The sequence below is a fragment of the Pseudophryne corroboree genome, chromosome 7 (assembly GCF_028390025.1).
Source record: "Pseudophryne corroboree isolate aPseCor3 chromosome 7, aPseCor3.hap2, whole genome shotgun sequence".
Classification (NCBI taxonomy): domain Eukaryota; kingdom Metazoa; phylum Chordata; class Amphibia; order Anura; family Myobatrachidae; genus Pseudophryne; species Pseudophryne corroboree.
The window spans coordinates 111890504-111905308 of NC_086450.1; the positions used below are offsets into that span (position 1 = coordinate 111890504).

General features: G+C 40.6%; 1 protein-coding gene across 20 annotated transcripts in view; it reads left to right on the forward strand.

Moving 5' to 3' along the window:
• Window positions 1-14805, forward strand: part of NEB (nebulin) — a 249685-nt gene that overhangs the window by 106299 nt on the left and 128581 nt on the right. For all 20 annotated transcript variants that reach the window (XM_063933546.1, XM_063933551.1, XM_063933563.1 and 17 more), the window contains exons 56-70: window positions 1174-1278; window positions 1785-1892; window positions 3644-3955; window positions 5499-5702; window positions 6184-6288; window positions 8126-8233; window positions 8462-8773; window positions 8856-9059; window positions 9741-9845; window positions 9945-10052; window positions 11369-11680; window positions 12612-12815; window positions 12923-13027; window positions 13560-13667; window positions 13792-14103. In XM_063933546.1, coding sequence (XP_063789616.1) covers window positions 1174-1278; window positions 1785-1892; window positions 3644-3955; window positions 5499-5702; window positions 6184-6288; window positions 8126-8233; window positions 8462-8773; window positions 8856-9059; window positions 9741-9845; window positions 9945-10052; window positions 11369-11680; window positions 12612-12815; window positions 12923-13027; window positions 13560-13667; window positions 13792-14103 — 2712 coding nt within the window. The remainder of the gene's footprint in view (window positions 1-1173; window positions 1279-1784; window positions 1893-3643; window positions 3956-5498; window positions 5703-6183; window positions 6289-8125; window positions 8234-8461; window positions 8774-8855; window positions 9060-9740; window positions 9846-9944; window positions 10053-11368; window positions 11681-12611; window positions 12816-12922; window positions 13028-13559; window positions 13668-13791; window positions 14104-14805) is intronic.

Sequence of the window (14805 nt, forward strand, 5' to 3'; positions counted from 1 at the left end):
TCGGCCAAACTTGGATTTTTAGTAAATACTGGCCCAAGACGGGTATGGTCATGTCATATTGGGGGTGCCTGATTATGCATCCCTTACAGGCCCAGGCCAGTAAATTCTGTACTTGAACCCACCCCTCTTGATGCCCCTGATTAGACACTGCTGGCAACACTCCAGCCCTTCACTTCTGCTGCCCTCACTGATGCTCATTCAATCATTTGCCACTTTTATTTACTGAGTACCACCAACCTGCAACTGTCAGCATGGATTTGGGTATTTCCAAAGAGTGGTACATGAATGGTGACACTGAAAGGCACTAGGTAGTCCAGTAAGCAAACTGGTACAGGTTGAGTATCCCTTATCCAAAATGCTTGTAAACAGCAGTATTTTGGATATCGGATTTTTCCGTATTTTGGAATAACTGCATATCATAATGAGATACAGTATCATGGCGATGGGACCCAAGTCTAAGCACAGAATGCATTTATATTTCATATACACCTTATACACACAGCCTGAAGGTCATTTAATACAATATATTTAATAACGTTGTGTATTAAACAAAGTTTGTGTACATTGAGCCATCAGAATCAAAGGTTTCACTATCTCAGTTTCACTCCAAAAATTCTGTATTTCAGAATATTCAGTATTTTGGAATATTTGGATATAGGATACTCGACCTGTACGAATAAAGAAGCAGTGTGGACCTACATTTTTGTGCCCTAGATTAGCCTTTTTGTACACTTTGGAAATATATATGATATAGAAAGCTTTCATAAGCAGGACCCTCTTCCCTCATGTGCTTTTCCTTCTCTTACTTAATCCATCTTCTACTCCATACTCCCTTAGAAGGCACCAAACCCCTTGGTTTCTTTCCACCCTAATACTTATGTCAGTGTCATCTGCTGATGCCGTTATGTTTACATACCCTCTACTTGCCCTATATTGTCTTGAACTGTAAGTAACTGTTTTCTTGTTTTACTTATTCTTTTATGTACTCTATAATTGGGCGCTGCAGATCCCCTGTAGTAATAATAATAATAATAATAATAATAATAATAAAATAATAATTATTATAATAATAATAATAATAATAATAATAAAAAAAATATTATTTCTCAAGATAGGTGTTACAGTTTTATGTAATAAACTTAAATGTTATGAATTATCTTTCTTACTCCCTAGCGGCTGTATACTGAAGCCTGGAATAAAGACAAGACCTCTATCCATATTATGCCCGACACACCAGAAATTGAGCTGGCAAGACAGAACAAGCTGAACTACAGTGAGGTAAGCTAATATACAAATGGGTCTATGCAAAGGCCATAAAATGCTATAAGACAAATGGAGATATCTTTGCAAAATACACTGCACCTGGTATAAATCATGTATTGCAAGTACAGTAGCACAGAAAGAGATTTTTATTGATAGATATTTTACCCTTTGTGTTTGGAACATCATTGATACAACTTATAGTTTGCTGTAGAATATGAATTATGTGCATATTATCAGATAACTTCCAAAATATATAAAGATGTATTAGTATAATTCTATCAACACAGTGATATGTGTACTGTAATATAATACTACTGCTAATAATAGAAATATTAATATTTATGGTGTACTGTACTTTTGCATTTAGAAATACTACAAACTATCCTGTGTACAGTACATAGTACATCTGATGCTGTCTAATGCAAATTAAAAAGTTAATGTGATTAACTTTTTTACTTATTATTTTTGTATATTATTATAAGACTGCTGCGTCTGAATTGAGTTTTCTTTTTCTTATTTAGAGCTTATATAAGCAAGCTTTGCAAGAGTCAAAGAAAAAGGGGTACGACTTGAGAATTGATGCCATACCAATCAAGGCTGCCAAAGCCTCCAGAGATATTGCCAGTGATGTGAGTTCATAATGATTCCAGATATTAATCATTGCCAGGAAAGGAGGGAATAGAGGCAGCTTGCTATTTAATTTGGTTGAGAATTCTCTGAATGGAACAATCAATTTCTATGTGCCCAATCCTTATGTTTAATGCAGTAGAATTATACACATGTTTATTAGAGGCTACATCTCAGAATTATAAAGACCATTAAATTTTAACGCAAACATTTCAATACACATTGTATTATTTTATTAGTCAAGTAATACTTCCGTGCACACAGAAAATATATAACGCAAGCAATAACTGATTAATACATTTAATAAAGATGAGACATGTCACCCAAATGGAGTTTCAGTGCAGATCAGGCTGTTTTGTAGAGCTGCTAAATTCTGGCTATACAATCTTTGAGTTCTGAATGTTCATCTCCATTCCTCTGAATGATATTGAATTCTAAATGTGCAATACTCTAAATTTATGCAGTCTATTAATGAGCTCAAATGACAACAGTGGTGTGTGTGGCTGGGGCAGGGCCGGCTCTACCATTAGGCAACTTTAGGTGGCTGCCTAGGGGCTCCGACCACTGTAAGGCACCACTGAAATCATCTAGCAAAAAACTGAAGGATGTCTCTGTATGTGGGCAGTAATGAACTTACAGATGAGGGAATGGAACACAATAAGGAGCATACGTATGTCTGTGTGTATATATGTAGTGTGGCAGACCAGGTTTTAGAAGCAGTAGCAGACTCCCAGGTGTGTGATCAGCAGCACCTGAGATTTCCTGATATAAGGGTTTCCAGGACAGAGTCACCTTGCTCTTGACGGTGGAATAGCTACCCGAGTGATAGGCCGGGTTGTGTGGGTTAGACTAGGGACCACTGGAGCCTATCAAGAGTCTGCTGTGCTGTGAGTACCTGTATGCGATTGCCTGTAATACTAACTGTATGGAATCAACTTGCTATGTGCTGACCTGCTATGCAAAATAAACACAGAAAGTGTCCATCTGAGTCCCCGTGTGTGTGCACCTTGTCACAGTATGTATTAAAGGGATGTAGTTGGCATCCTGGTGAACGGGATGCCGGCATTCAGAATACCGGCACCAGAATCCCGACACCTGTCAGAATGCAGACGCCGGAATCCTAACAGCCAGCAACCTGAATATTAGTATGCTGGGGAGGGTTAGGGTTAGGCTGCGGGGAGGGAGGGTTAGGGTAAGGGGTAAGGTAAATTAAGATAAATCAAAATGTTGGTATTATGGTGGTAAGGATGCTGCTGTTAGTATTCTGATTTGTGGCATCCCGTACCCAACCCCAATTAAATATACCCACCAGACCCATATACCATATTATCATATTATACAGTATATGAAGAATAGATGACACTCAAGGACTTTTAAAGTGAAAGTATATTGTGAACAAAGTAAAAAAAACAAATTGCAGGGATTGCAGGTTAGGGGGCGCTAGGCTGAAGCTTTGGTTAGGGTGCAGAGAGACCTTACACCGGCCCTGGGTTGGGGTGGAACTGGGAACACTTAATAACAAATTCTGGAGGAGAAACGTGACATTTTAAGGCTGAATACAGAATGGGGTTCTTCACACAGCAACTTTACAAATATCACTCAACTCTTTCATTTAATAAAAAATGATCCTCAAACTAAAGTCTGGTGGCAAATAAATTGAAAAACAATGGTGATACACAGTATTTGTATGTACATTTCTGTTACATGTTGAACATATTTAAATTATAAATTTTTTGGTAATCATATTTTCTAGTATAAGTACAAAACCGGATACCGCAAGCAACTGGGACACCATATTGGCTTCCGCAGTTTACAGGATGATCCAAAGTCTGTATGGGCCATGCACATTGCCAAAATTCAGAGTGAGAGAGAATATCATAAGGACTTTGAGAAGTGGAAGACGAAGTTTAACATGCCTGTGGACATGCTGGGAATTAAACTGGCCAAGAATTGCCAGACCTTGGTCAGCGACATTGATTACAGACGGCGCTTGCACCAATGGACATGCCTGCCAGACCAGAATGACGTCATCCATGCTAGAAAGGCCTATGAGCTCCAGAGTGATGTGAGTATGAAGTGGGAAAGGCTAATTGTACAGAGTGCATCTTTCTAGAAAACAGTATATTGTGCAGACAGTATCATCAAGAAAGTCCACACAGTCTTCACCAGCAAATACGTCAAATATTTAATAAGATGTATACCTCGCATGCAGCCTACATGTTCCATCACACTCTTCTACCAAATCGATAATACAGGCTTATTTTTCATCTAAGTATCTAAGAATCTAAGGCCGTCATTCCGAGTTGTTCGCTCGTTATTTTTCCTCGCATCGGTGCGATTAGTCGCAAACTGCGCATGCGCAACGTTCGCAGTGCGCCTGCGCCAAGTAAATTTGCTAAAAAGTTTGGTATTTTACTCACGGCTTAACGGAGAAATTTCTTCGTTCTGGTGATCGGAGTGTGATTGACAGGAAGTGGGTGTTTCTGGGCGGAAACTGGCCGTTTTATGGGTGTGTGCGAAAAAACGCAGCCGTTTCTGGGAAAAACGCGGGAGTGTCTGAAGAAACGGGGGAGTGTCTGGGCGAACGCTGGGTGTGTTTGTGACGTCAAACCAGGAACGAAACTGACTGAACTGATCGCAGTGGCAGAGTAAGTCTCGAGCTACTCAGAAACTGCAAACAAATTTCTATTCGCAATTCTGCTAATCTTTCGTTCGCAATTCTGCTATGCTAAGATACACTCCCAGTAGGCGGCGGCTTAGCGTGTGCAATGCTGCTAAAAGCAGCTAGCGAGCGAACAACTCGGAATGAGGGCCTAAGTTACTTTTAGAAGCATGGTATAGAGCCTTCCCTGCTGATGTCGCTCCAATTCCTCTGGTATGGTTGTGTTTAAAGAAACATCTGTACAAAGTTGGCAATTCTATTTAATTAGTGGATGTCTGATGCATCGGTAGCAATAACAACAACACCAGGGGCCTGATTCAGAGCCACCTTCGATGGTGTCGCAACTGAGCGTTTATCAGCAGCCTTTGCATGCGTCGTGACCACAGTGTGCATTCACCAAGGTACGCCAGTTGCAGTGCGGAATCAGTTGCAGAGTGATTGACAGGAAGAGAGCATTTGGGGGAGGTAACAGAGAGTGTCTGCAAAAATGCAGGCTTGTCGTGACCAGTTTCGGGGCATGCGACTGCAATATTGTATGAATAAAACATGGCGCCAATGTCACAGCTCCCGTGGCCATTCTGCGCAGCCATGGAGGCAATCAGTGAGTCGATGTTCCTTGTATCTGCGTCGCGGTTGTGACAGAATATGCAGTTGCTGACCATGTTGCGATGGCTTCGGTATGCATCTCTGTTCATTGTGGGCGGCTGCTACTCCTGCGATGCCTCGCTGTTACGTCACTGAAAAAGATTGCTGCTGCGTCAGCATTGTGACCGCATCTGAAACAGGCCCCAGGATATTCATTCAGACAGATGCAGAGACGTATGACTTGATTTACAATTGCAGTCTGATTTAGTAAAGGGTACAATATCCGTAGTCAGAAACCAAATTCCGCAGTGACGAAAATCATTCATTTGTGACTTACAACAATTTGTTTTATTGACAACAGAACTTGTACAAATCAGACCTGCAGTGGCTGAAGGGAACCGGATGGGTTCCCATTGGCTCGCTGGAAGTAGAGAAGAACAGAAGGGCAGGGGACATTCTAAGCGATAAGAAATATCGCCAGCATCCAGATACTCTGAAGTTCACCAGCGTGACAGATTCCTTGGAAATGGCCCTTGCAAAAGCCAATGCTGAAATCATGAATAAGGTCAGTGTTAAAAAACCTAAGATATGTGTAGCTGCTACAATAGCCATTGCAGCCCCCCCCCCATCCCCCACTCCGGATCTATCACTATGATGGATCATGTATATATAGCTTGTCAGGCCTTGCCTATTCTTTATGTTCTCCCTAACCCTGCCAGTGATGTCACATACGGGAATGCAGTTTGTATTTTGCCTATACACATTCTGCTAGTCAGATCTGCAAATGATTGTATTTCCAGTAGCCATAGCAAACATGAGAACAATGAGAACATTTCAATGCTTTAGATAAAAAAATCTCTTTTAAAAGAAAAGTCTGATTATTGCAAGAAAAAGAATAAATAATTATTGTATGAGCTGCTTGCAGTCATTGTTTGCAATGTTTTAATCACCTACATTTCGGTGATTGTATGGTGCTGTGCTTTGTAATATGATTTAAAAAAAAAAAAAACCTTGACAGTGACTATACAAATATTGGTGTTTTACAGAAACTGTACACAGATGCTTGGAACAAGGATAAAACTACAATCCACGTGATGCCGGATACCCCAGAGATTGAACTGGCAAAGGCAAATCAGTTGAATTGCAGTGAGGTAGGTGCCAGAGTTAGGAGTGTATTAACAGGAGAAGTAAAACAAACGAGAACCATATGGGAGGAATTATGCTGTCAGTTCATAGGTCCAGACAGTTTGAATAGTACAATGTAATGCAGATATCTATATGTACACTGGCGTGCGCAGCACATTTTATTAGGGGGTGCACCGTCGGAGGGGTGTGTCTAGCACCGCCTTTTGGGCGTGTTTAGCACCATCTATTGATGGTCAACGCATATAAAATATCCACCTTTGTACCAATCCTAATAAAGCAGATACATTGTCAGATGTTGTGGTGTGCACCAAACACCCCTGATGGCACTCACTGCAATTACACTGCTCCTCCTCAGCCTGGTCTTTCCCCTGCAAGCTGCAGCAGCTTACTTACAAGTCAGTAACTAAACTGACACTGACAGTCGCAGACTGGTATTGCTGCTGCTGGAAAAACGAGTGACGTGTCAATGCTGCTGCCGGCCGCCTGCCAGTATTGAATTTGTCTTCCTAAGAGGAACACTGGCTGCATGCTGCTCCTCATCAGTGGCTGGCGTTGGCATAGCATAGAAGGAGAGAGATGTGTATGTGGTGGGTGTGATGGGTGGGCGTGCGAGCAGCATGACGTAATCACATCACATCACGCTGTTTTTGTACATGGTGGTGGAGCTGGGAATTTGAAAGACGGTGGCAGTGGCTCTTTCGATTAACCCAGGCGCCCGGTCAGTAATGCAGTCCTGACAGGGTGCAGCGCAGAGGAGACAGTAATCAGCCTGCTCTGCGATCGCTGCATCAGGCATGTGAGATCGGGGTGCCGGACATTAGGGGGTGCCTGTGCGCACCAGGCACACCCCCTGCGCACACCTATGTATATGTACTCTTGGAAGACAAATCTACCTGCAAAGCCACTATAACAATCACAGCTGTAGCTAATTGGTCTCCTGAAGGCTTGATGGATAGGACTTGGCTTTAATAGTCAGACCCAGTAAACAGTAGCATAGCCACATACATTATACAGTATATAAGTGAAAAACACTTTTTAATTATATTTTTATAAGAACAGGAGCCCAGTAGCAAATACTCTTCTAGTTCCTTTAACCAGCCTTCTTTTGCGATATTCCGAGTTGATCGCACCAAGCAACTTTTTGCTGCTGGTGCGATCAACTAATCTCCGCCTATAGGGGAGTGTATTTTAGCATAGCAGGGCTGCGATCGCTTGTGCAGCCCTGCTATGCTAAAAAAGTTTCACACAAATCAAGACCAGCCCTGGACATACTTACCCTGTGCGACGGATTCAGCGATGATGGACACGGCTTTGACGTCAGACATCCGCCCTCCGTTCGCCTGGACACGCCTCCGTTTTTCTTACCACTCCCTGAAAACGGCCTGAAACGGTCAGTTGACGCTCCGGAATGCCTTCCTGCAGTCAATCTTCTTGCGGTCGCCGCTACGAACGCTTTTTCCGCTGTCAGCGTCGTTGCCCGGTGACTGTAGTCACCGGGCAATGCGCATGACCCGCATGCGCATTCCAGACCCGATCGCACCGCTGCGAGGAAGGGCAGCGTGAGATCGGGTCGGAATGAGGACCATTATTTCCTTACATAGAATGGAACGCCCCAGGCGCATCGCGATTCAGAATATTTATTGTGATTGGCTAGAGGACTTGTCAGCAACAACTTAAACACTGCTATGTTTCCAGCCAATCAGAATAAATAATGCAATGCAGGGTGCAACACCCTTCAATAATTCCTGAACTATCTCATGTAGAATGTTACATTTAAATGAATTAATTTTAACAAGCTCTCTCATGTACTTACAATTCTTATTATTCTTTTCCTTACCACAGAAACAGTACAAAATTGCCTTAGAAGAAAGTAAGAAGAAAGGTTATGATTTACGTATTGATGCAATCGCTATCAAGGCAGCCAAAGCTTCAAGAGATATAGTCAGTGATGTAAGTTTTGCAGAATTAAATGTTTTCAGATATTTCTTATTTAATTCCATTGTTTATTTTTTTTCTTTTATAAACAATATTGAAGGTTTTTATGTTTTGTTTTGATTTGTTTTGTTTTGTTTTGTTTTATATTGAGATCAAACACCCTTGTAGCAGAAGTCTTCAATGTCTAAAAGATTCCTGACAACAGGATAATTGAGTTAAATTCTGTATTTTTTTTTTTCACAGTACAAATACAAAGCAGCGTACCGCAAGCAGCTAGGTCATCACGTTGGGTTCAGAAGTCTTCTGGATGATCCCAAATCCGTGTGGGCAATGCATGTTGCCAAGATTCAGAGTGAACGGGAGTACAAGAAGGACTTTGAGAAGTTAAAAACCAAGTACAACAGCCCTGTGGAAATGTTATCTGTTCTCTTGGCCAAGAACTGCCAGAAACTGGTCAGCGACATTGACTACCGTCACCATCTTCACCAATGGACATGTCTACCAGACCAGAATGACGTCATCCAGGCCAAGAAAGCATATGAACTTCAGAGTGATGTATGATGTTTATTAACTAAAAGTTATTTTCTGTACCAGTAAAGTATCTGTCCAAATAAAAAAAAATTACCACTGTTTCTAGGCGATCTACAAATCCGATCTGGAGTGGCTCAAAGGCATTGGTTGGGTCCCGGTTGGTTCCCTGGAAGTGGAGAAAGCCAGGAAGGCAGGAGAGATATTGAGTGAGAAGTGCTATCGTCAGAAGCCAGACACTTTGAAGTTCACATCTGTCACTGACTCAATGGAGCTGGTTCTTGCAAAGAATAACGCTGATCTCATGAATAACGTAAGCTAACTATCTTCTATCCAAAATAATAGAGATTCCATGGCTTAAATTTCAAATTAACTTATATTAAAATCTGATGCTATCTCTAATGGCTTTAAAATTATGAAAATACCATACCAGCATCACCTATTAGCCTACGGTCTATTTACTAAGCCTTGGATGGAAGTAAAGTGAGCGGAGATAAAGTACCAGCCAACTAGCTCCTAACTGTCATTTTTCAAACCCAGCCTGTGACATGACAGTTAGGAGCTGATTAGCTGGTACTTTATCTCCATCCACTTTATCTTTATCTAAGGCTTAGTAAATAGACCCCTAAGTCTGATAATTTCCATAAATGTTCAGGGACAAGTTTGTCCCTCTACCACAAATTTGCAACTTTGGTTGAAGCAAAGTGAAACAAAGACACGTGGTCAATTCAGTTAGGGGTGATGTTCTTGCCCCCATGAGTAAGTGTGGTTATATGCCGGACTTATGGTACCGCTAGACTCACTGATTTTTGTTAGCAGCCCCATTGGACTGCGTAAATAATCAGTGAGTCCAGTGCAAGATTGGGCTGCGAGTTCATATGCCATTGCTTGCATTTAGGCGCTGTTGCAATGGTGACCTGCCCCCTAATTGAATTGGCTCTATTAAGTCAAAGAAAAATACCACTTACAGTACGTTTGCAATTATGTCTTTTAGCGTCTGTACACTGGAGCATGGGAAGCTGACAAACGAACCATTCATGTCATGCCGGATACACCAGAGATTTTGCTAGCTAAGGCTAACTCTGTAAACATTAGCAATGTAAGTGTTGCTCTGCAGAGGTAATATAATGAATAACTTTTGAATTGCTTGAACTTGTAAAATTGTGCTATAGCGATGACAGCCGCTTTCTCCCTGCAGAAACTTTATACCCAAGGTTGGGAAGAGACCAAAAAGAAAGGATATGACTTGAAGTCTGATGCCATTGCAATAAAAAATGCCAGAGCCTCCAGAGACATTGCTAGTGACGTAAGTTCCATGGAATGAGAGATAATGTCTGTTTTTTCTTTCCAATCTGATGGAGAAAAAAAAAAAAAAAATATATATATATATATTTACAGGTATGACACCATCAAATTGCTTCATTTAATTGGAACACATTATAATTAGTCATAGGAAGAATAAAGGGGTAAAACCTCCCCAGATAATAATATAGCAATAACATAGCATACATTTCACCAAAACTAGCTTTATTTATTTATTATTATTTTTTTATTAAAAACTTTATTTAGGTATACTTGTAGTGGATACTATCTATATATATATATATATATATATATATATATATATATATATATAAATGCAGATATTGTTGTAATCATGGTAATATTTTAGTTTTGTAACTTTGCAAGATGTATCCAAGTATCTGGAGTGCTGTAGAAATAGCAATTTCAATTTTACTGGTTAATATACACAATTTTCAACGATAAAATGTTGTAAAAGTAACACATATTAAAAGAAAAAATGTAAAATTAAACTCACGCAAAAAAGTTGGTACAAATCAAATAATATAGGAAGTGTCAGCACTGATTTAAGCATTAGCTACAGTATATTACCTTGTGAAGCCTGAATTACATATTTACTGTGCATGTCATTCTAAATAAAAAAAAAATTAGCCTTCCTTCAAGTTTACCAGCACTCAACATTATAAAACAGATACTACAGACAATCACCGGTATCCAATTAGCAGCAGTAATTTACCACGGCTAATTACCTCCCCCAGGGCTATCCAATTAGCTATGATGTCAGCAGGTATAGGGGATTTTGTTTTGCGTGCCTCCGGCACACAAAACAAAATCCCCAAATAACCAGCACTTAGAGAGCCATTTTATTCATGAAAACACATAAGTCCTGGAACTTATCCCGGATCCTACTGAATGTGTTTTCGGATGAAAATAGAAAAAAATTTGTCCCAAAAAAGTGGAAAAATTGGATAGAGTGAAGAAAAAAATCAAAGCTAATGTAAAACAAATCTCGAAAATCCACTATTTTTCGCAGACAATTTTTTTAGAGCTAATTGGATACCCCCTTAGTCTGATATGCATTAATATAGGACCGGATGTAATGACGCCCGAGTTTGGCGCTCATGTGGGATGCCGGCCGAGCTCTCGCTTTTTTGAAAGGGGCAATCACTTAAAAGGCATGGTTTTGCCTTCTAAGTGATTGCCCCTTTAAAAAAAGTCAGAATTCAGCCAGCATCCAGCACAGCCACCAAACCGCATCATTACATCCAGCCCAAAATGTAGTTTAGAAGCTAATTATTAAAAGGTTTTATTTTCTTCTAGTACAAATACAAAGCAGCGTACCGCAAGCAACAAGGACATCACGTTGGGTTCAGAAGTCTGAAGGATGATCCCAAATCTGTGTGGGCCATGCATGTCGCCAAGATCCAGAGTGACCGGGAGTACAAGAAGGACTTTGAGAAGTTAAAGACCAAGTACAATAGCCCTGTGGAAATGCTGTCTGTTTTGTTGGCCAAGAACTGCCAGAAACTGGTCAGCGACATTGACTACCGTCACCACCTCCACCAATGGACATGTCTGCCAGACCAGAATGATGTTATCCAAGCAAGGAAAGCTTATGACTTGCGCAGTGATGTGAGTTTTGTATCTTGTCAACATTTCATCTTAAGGAAAGATACCACAGTGGTGTTATTGTAATGTAAACTGTGAGAATAGTTTTTTTCTCTTTGCACAATACCATGTTTAATATAATTGCAAATTATGAACTAATTAAAGAGATGGGCATATACATTTCTGCTGCACCAAGGTGTGCCATCACTGAAGATGGACTTAGGATGAGGCAGTCACTGATATGGGTCGGACCCTCTCTAGAAGCAAGCCATGATTGCTGTTTGTTACATTTACCAAAATGCCCAATGCGAATAATGGGGCTAATTCAGTTGTGGTTGAAGTTGCTATCACTGCCACATCTGATGCAACAGTGATAGCTCTGTATGTAAACGCAGCAAGCGGCGGCTATTACAAGCAGACACCTCCTGCTGCAGTAGTGACCCAAGCTGCATCCTAGGATGCAGTATCAGATCACTGCGACACCATCGGAGCAGTTAGCGGCACTCATGGGGTCGCGCAAGCCACACATCACGGATATTCGTGACCTCTTCCCTCCCCATAAACTGCGGTGACATACCTCCATTTTCACATACGAAGGCCATCTCCGCACCCCCCAACCCCAAATGGCATCAGAATGTCGACCACCGACAGTCTGATGCTGTACTGCGCCCTGTGTCGCAGGACCTGTTCACGCACATGCATAATGAGTCCTGCACATGTGCAAAGTACAAACATTATGACGCAGTTCCTTCAGGGATCTGAATTAGCCCCAATGTAAGTGATATTTTAAGGTCATCACAATGGTTCAATTATAATTTGAATAAGTCTTTTGCTGAGGTAAGTTATTTATTATAAGTAAATATAAATGTGTATTTGAGGATAAGCAGAGAAGACCATGAGCAGCATCCACTCTGGATCCACCAATGACAGTCTTGTTTAATTTGTATTTTGCCAGTGGCTATATAAGTCTGATTTGGAATGGATCCGTGGCTGTGGATGGATTCCTAATGACTCCCTGGAAGTGAACAAAGTAAAGAAAGCGCAGGAAATCATTAGTGAACATCAGTACCGTCAGCATCCAGACACCATCAAATTCACCAGTGTTGTTGATTCTCCAGAAATTGTTTTGGCCAAACTGAATGCTCATCAGATCAGCAATGTGAGACATTTTTTATTTTTCTTTACAATTCTAGATGTTTTTAGCAACTTGATAATATCCTAAAATTCTTCTTTTTATGTTTTTGTTTGTAATCATCTTGTTAACAGAGCATTTACCGAGATGCCTGGGATAAGGAGAAGACTCAATTCCACTTGCCCTCTGACACTCCACAGATGGTGCAATCGAAGCTCAACGCTATTCAAATTAGCAATGTGAGTACATGGACCTTTAGAATTAGTTGCTGGGAAATGAATACAATTACATACTGGGAGTTATCTAATAGGTTCCAAGATGAAGGATCCAGTGAGATTTCATTGAGTTCTCCACTAAATTTAAATTAGCAATCCGTTATTAGGCTGGATTTTCCTTATAACTGGCTGCTGCTTTAATTTTAGCAGCAAACTCACAAATATTATGTTGGTTCCTGTAGTCTATTACATAAATCTCCAATATAGAGAGCGAGTGTTTGGTAATTGCAAAAGTCTTCAAGAATGACCATACACTTATTTTATTCACTTTTCACCATCAATTTTACCAAATATATAAAATAAAAATATTCCTCACACTCTTTGGCCAAAGCAAGTCTAAGATGTTTTCCTCTTCTCGTATTCCTGGTCTTCAGCATAGAGTATATTCCAATCAATATCCATGGTCTAACAATTTACTGAAGGACTTATACCATTTCCAAAGAACCAGATTAGTCCACATGAGGATCATTAATGAACTATCATTTTTGTCTTACAGAAACAATACCAGCAAGGCTGGGAGGATTCTAAGCAGAAAGGATATGATATACGATCTGACACCATTGCCATCAAGAGTGCCAGAGCATCCAGAGACATTGCTAGTGATGTATGTTAAACTAATTGAGACTGTAAATGCTTATAAATCATAAAGCTTTGTAATATGATGGACGCTTATGATGTAATAGATATATCTATTTGTAATGCTTTTTTCGTCTTTGGATTTTTTGTAGTATAAATACAAAGCAGCGTACCGCAAGCAACAAGGTCATCACGTTGGGTTCAGAAGTCTGAAGGATGATCCTAAATCCGTGTGGGCCATGCATGTCGCCAAGATCCAGAGTGACCGGGAGTACAAGAAGGACTTTGAGAAGTTAAAGACCAAGTACAACAGCCCAGTGGAAATGTTATCTGTTGTGTTGGCCAAGAACTGCCAGAAATTGGTCAGCGACATTGACTACCGTCACCACCTTCACCAATGGACATGTCTGCCAGACCAGAATGATGTTATCCAAGCAAGGAAAGCTTATGACTTGCGCAGTGATGTATGTTATATGTCCCATAATTTTGTATTTTAGTATTATGAGGGTGATTCAGACCTGATCGTACGCAGGCGTTTTTTTTGCAGTGCTGCGATCAGGTAGTTGCAGCCTACAGGGGAGGGGGTAATCGCTGTGCAGGGGTGTGAACGGATGTGCAGAGAGCTGCACAAACAAATGTTTGGTACTCCCTGAAAACGGTCAGTTGACAGCCACAAACGGCCTCTTCCTGTCAATCTTCGTGCGATCGCTTTCTTCGTAAAATCCGTCACTGTCTGGTGATGCCCGTCACTGGCGGACGTCGCGCCTGGGCATTGCGGTGCATGCGCAGTTCAGACCCGACTGCACCGCTGCTAAAAAAGCTAGCGTGCGATCGGGTCTGAATGACTTCAATATTGCATTTGTACTAGTATGTATATATTTTTTTTCTCGTTTGCTAGACTAGTATCTGAACAAAAATACAAAAAGGATATAAATATATCAGGAAGCGCTTCCTGATATATTTATATCCTTTTTGTATTTTCAATCTATAGCTGGTATTTCAGTAAGTACCATTTGGGAGCAGCTTAGTATTAATAATTTTTATTTATAATACATATGATAAAACGAGCAGGATAGTTGACTATACAAGCGCTAGGGAATTTTTTTGGTTTAGTATCTGAACATCATTATGACTTTTTATATCTTATTTATCCCTGTATCCTGTTT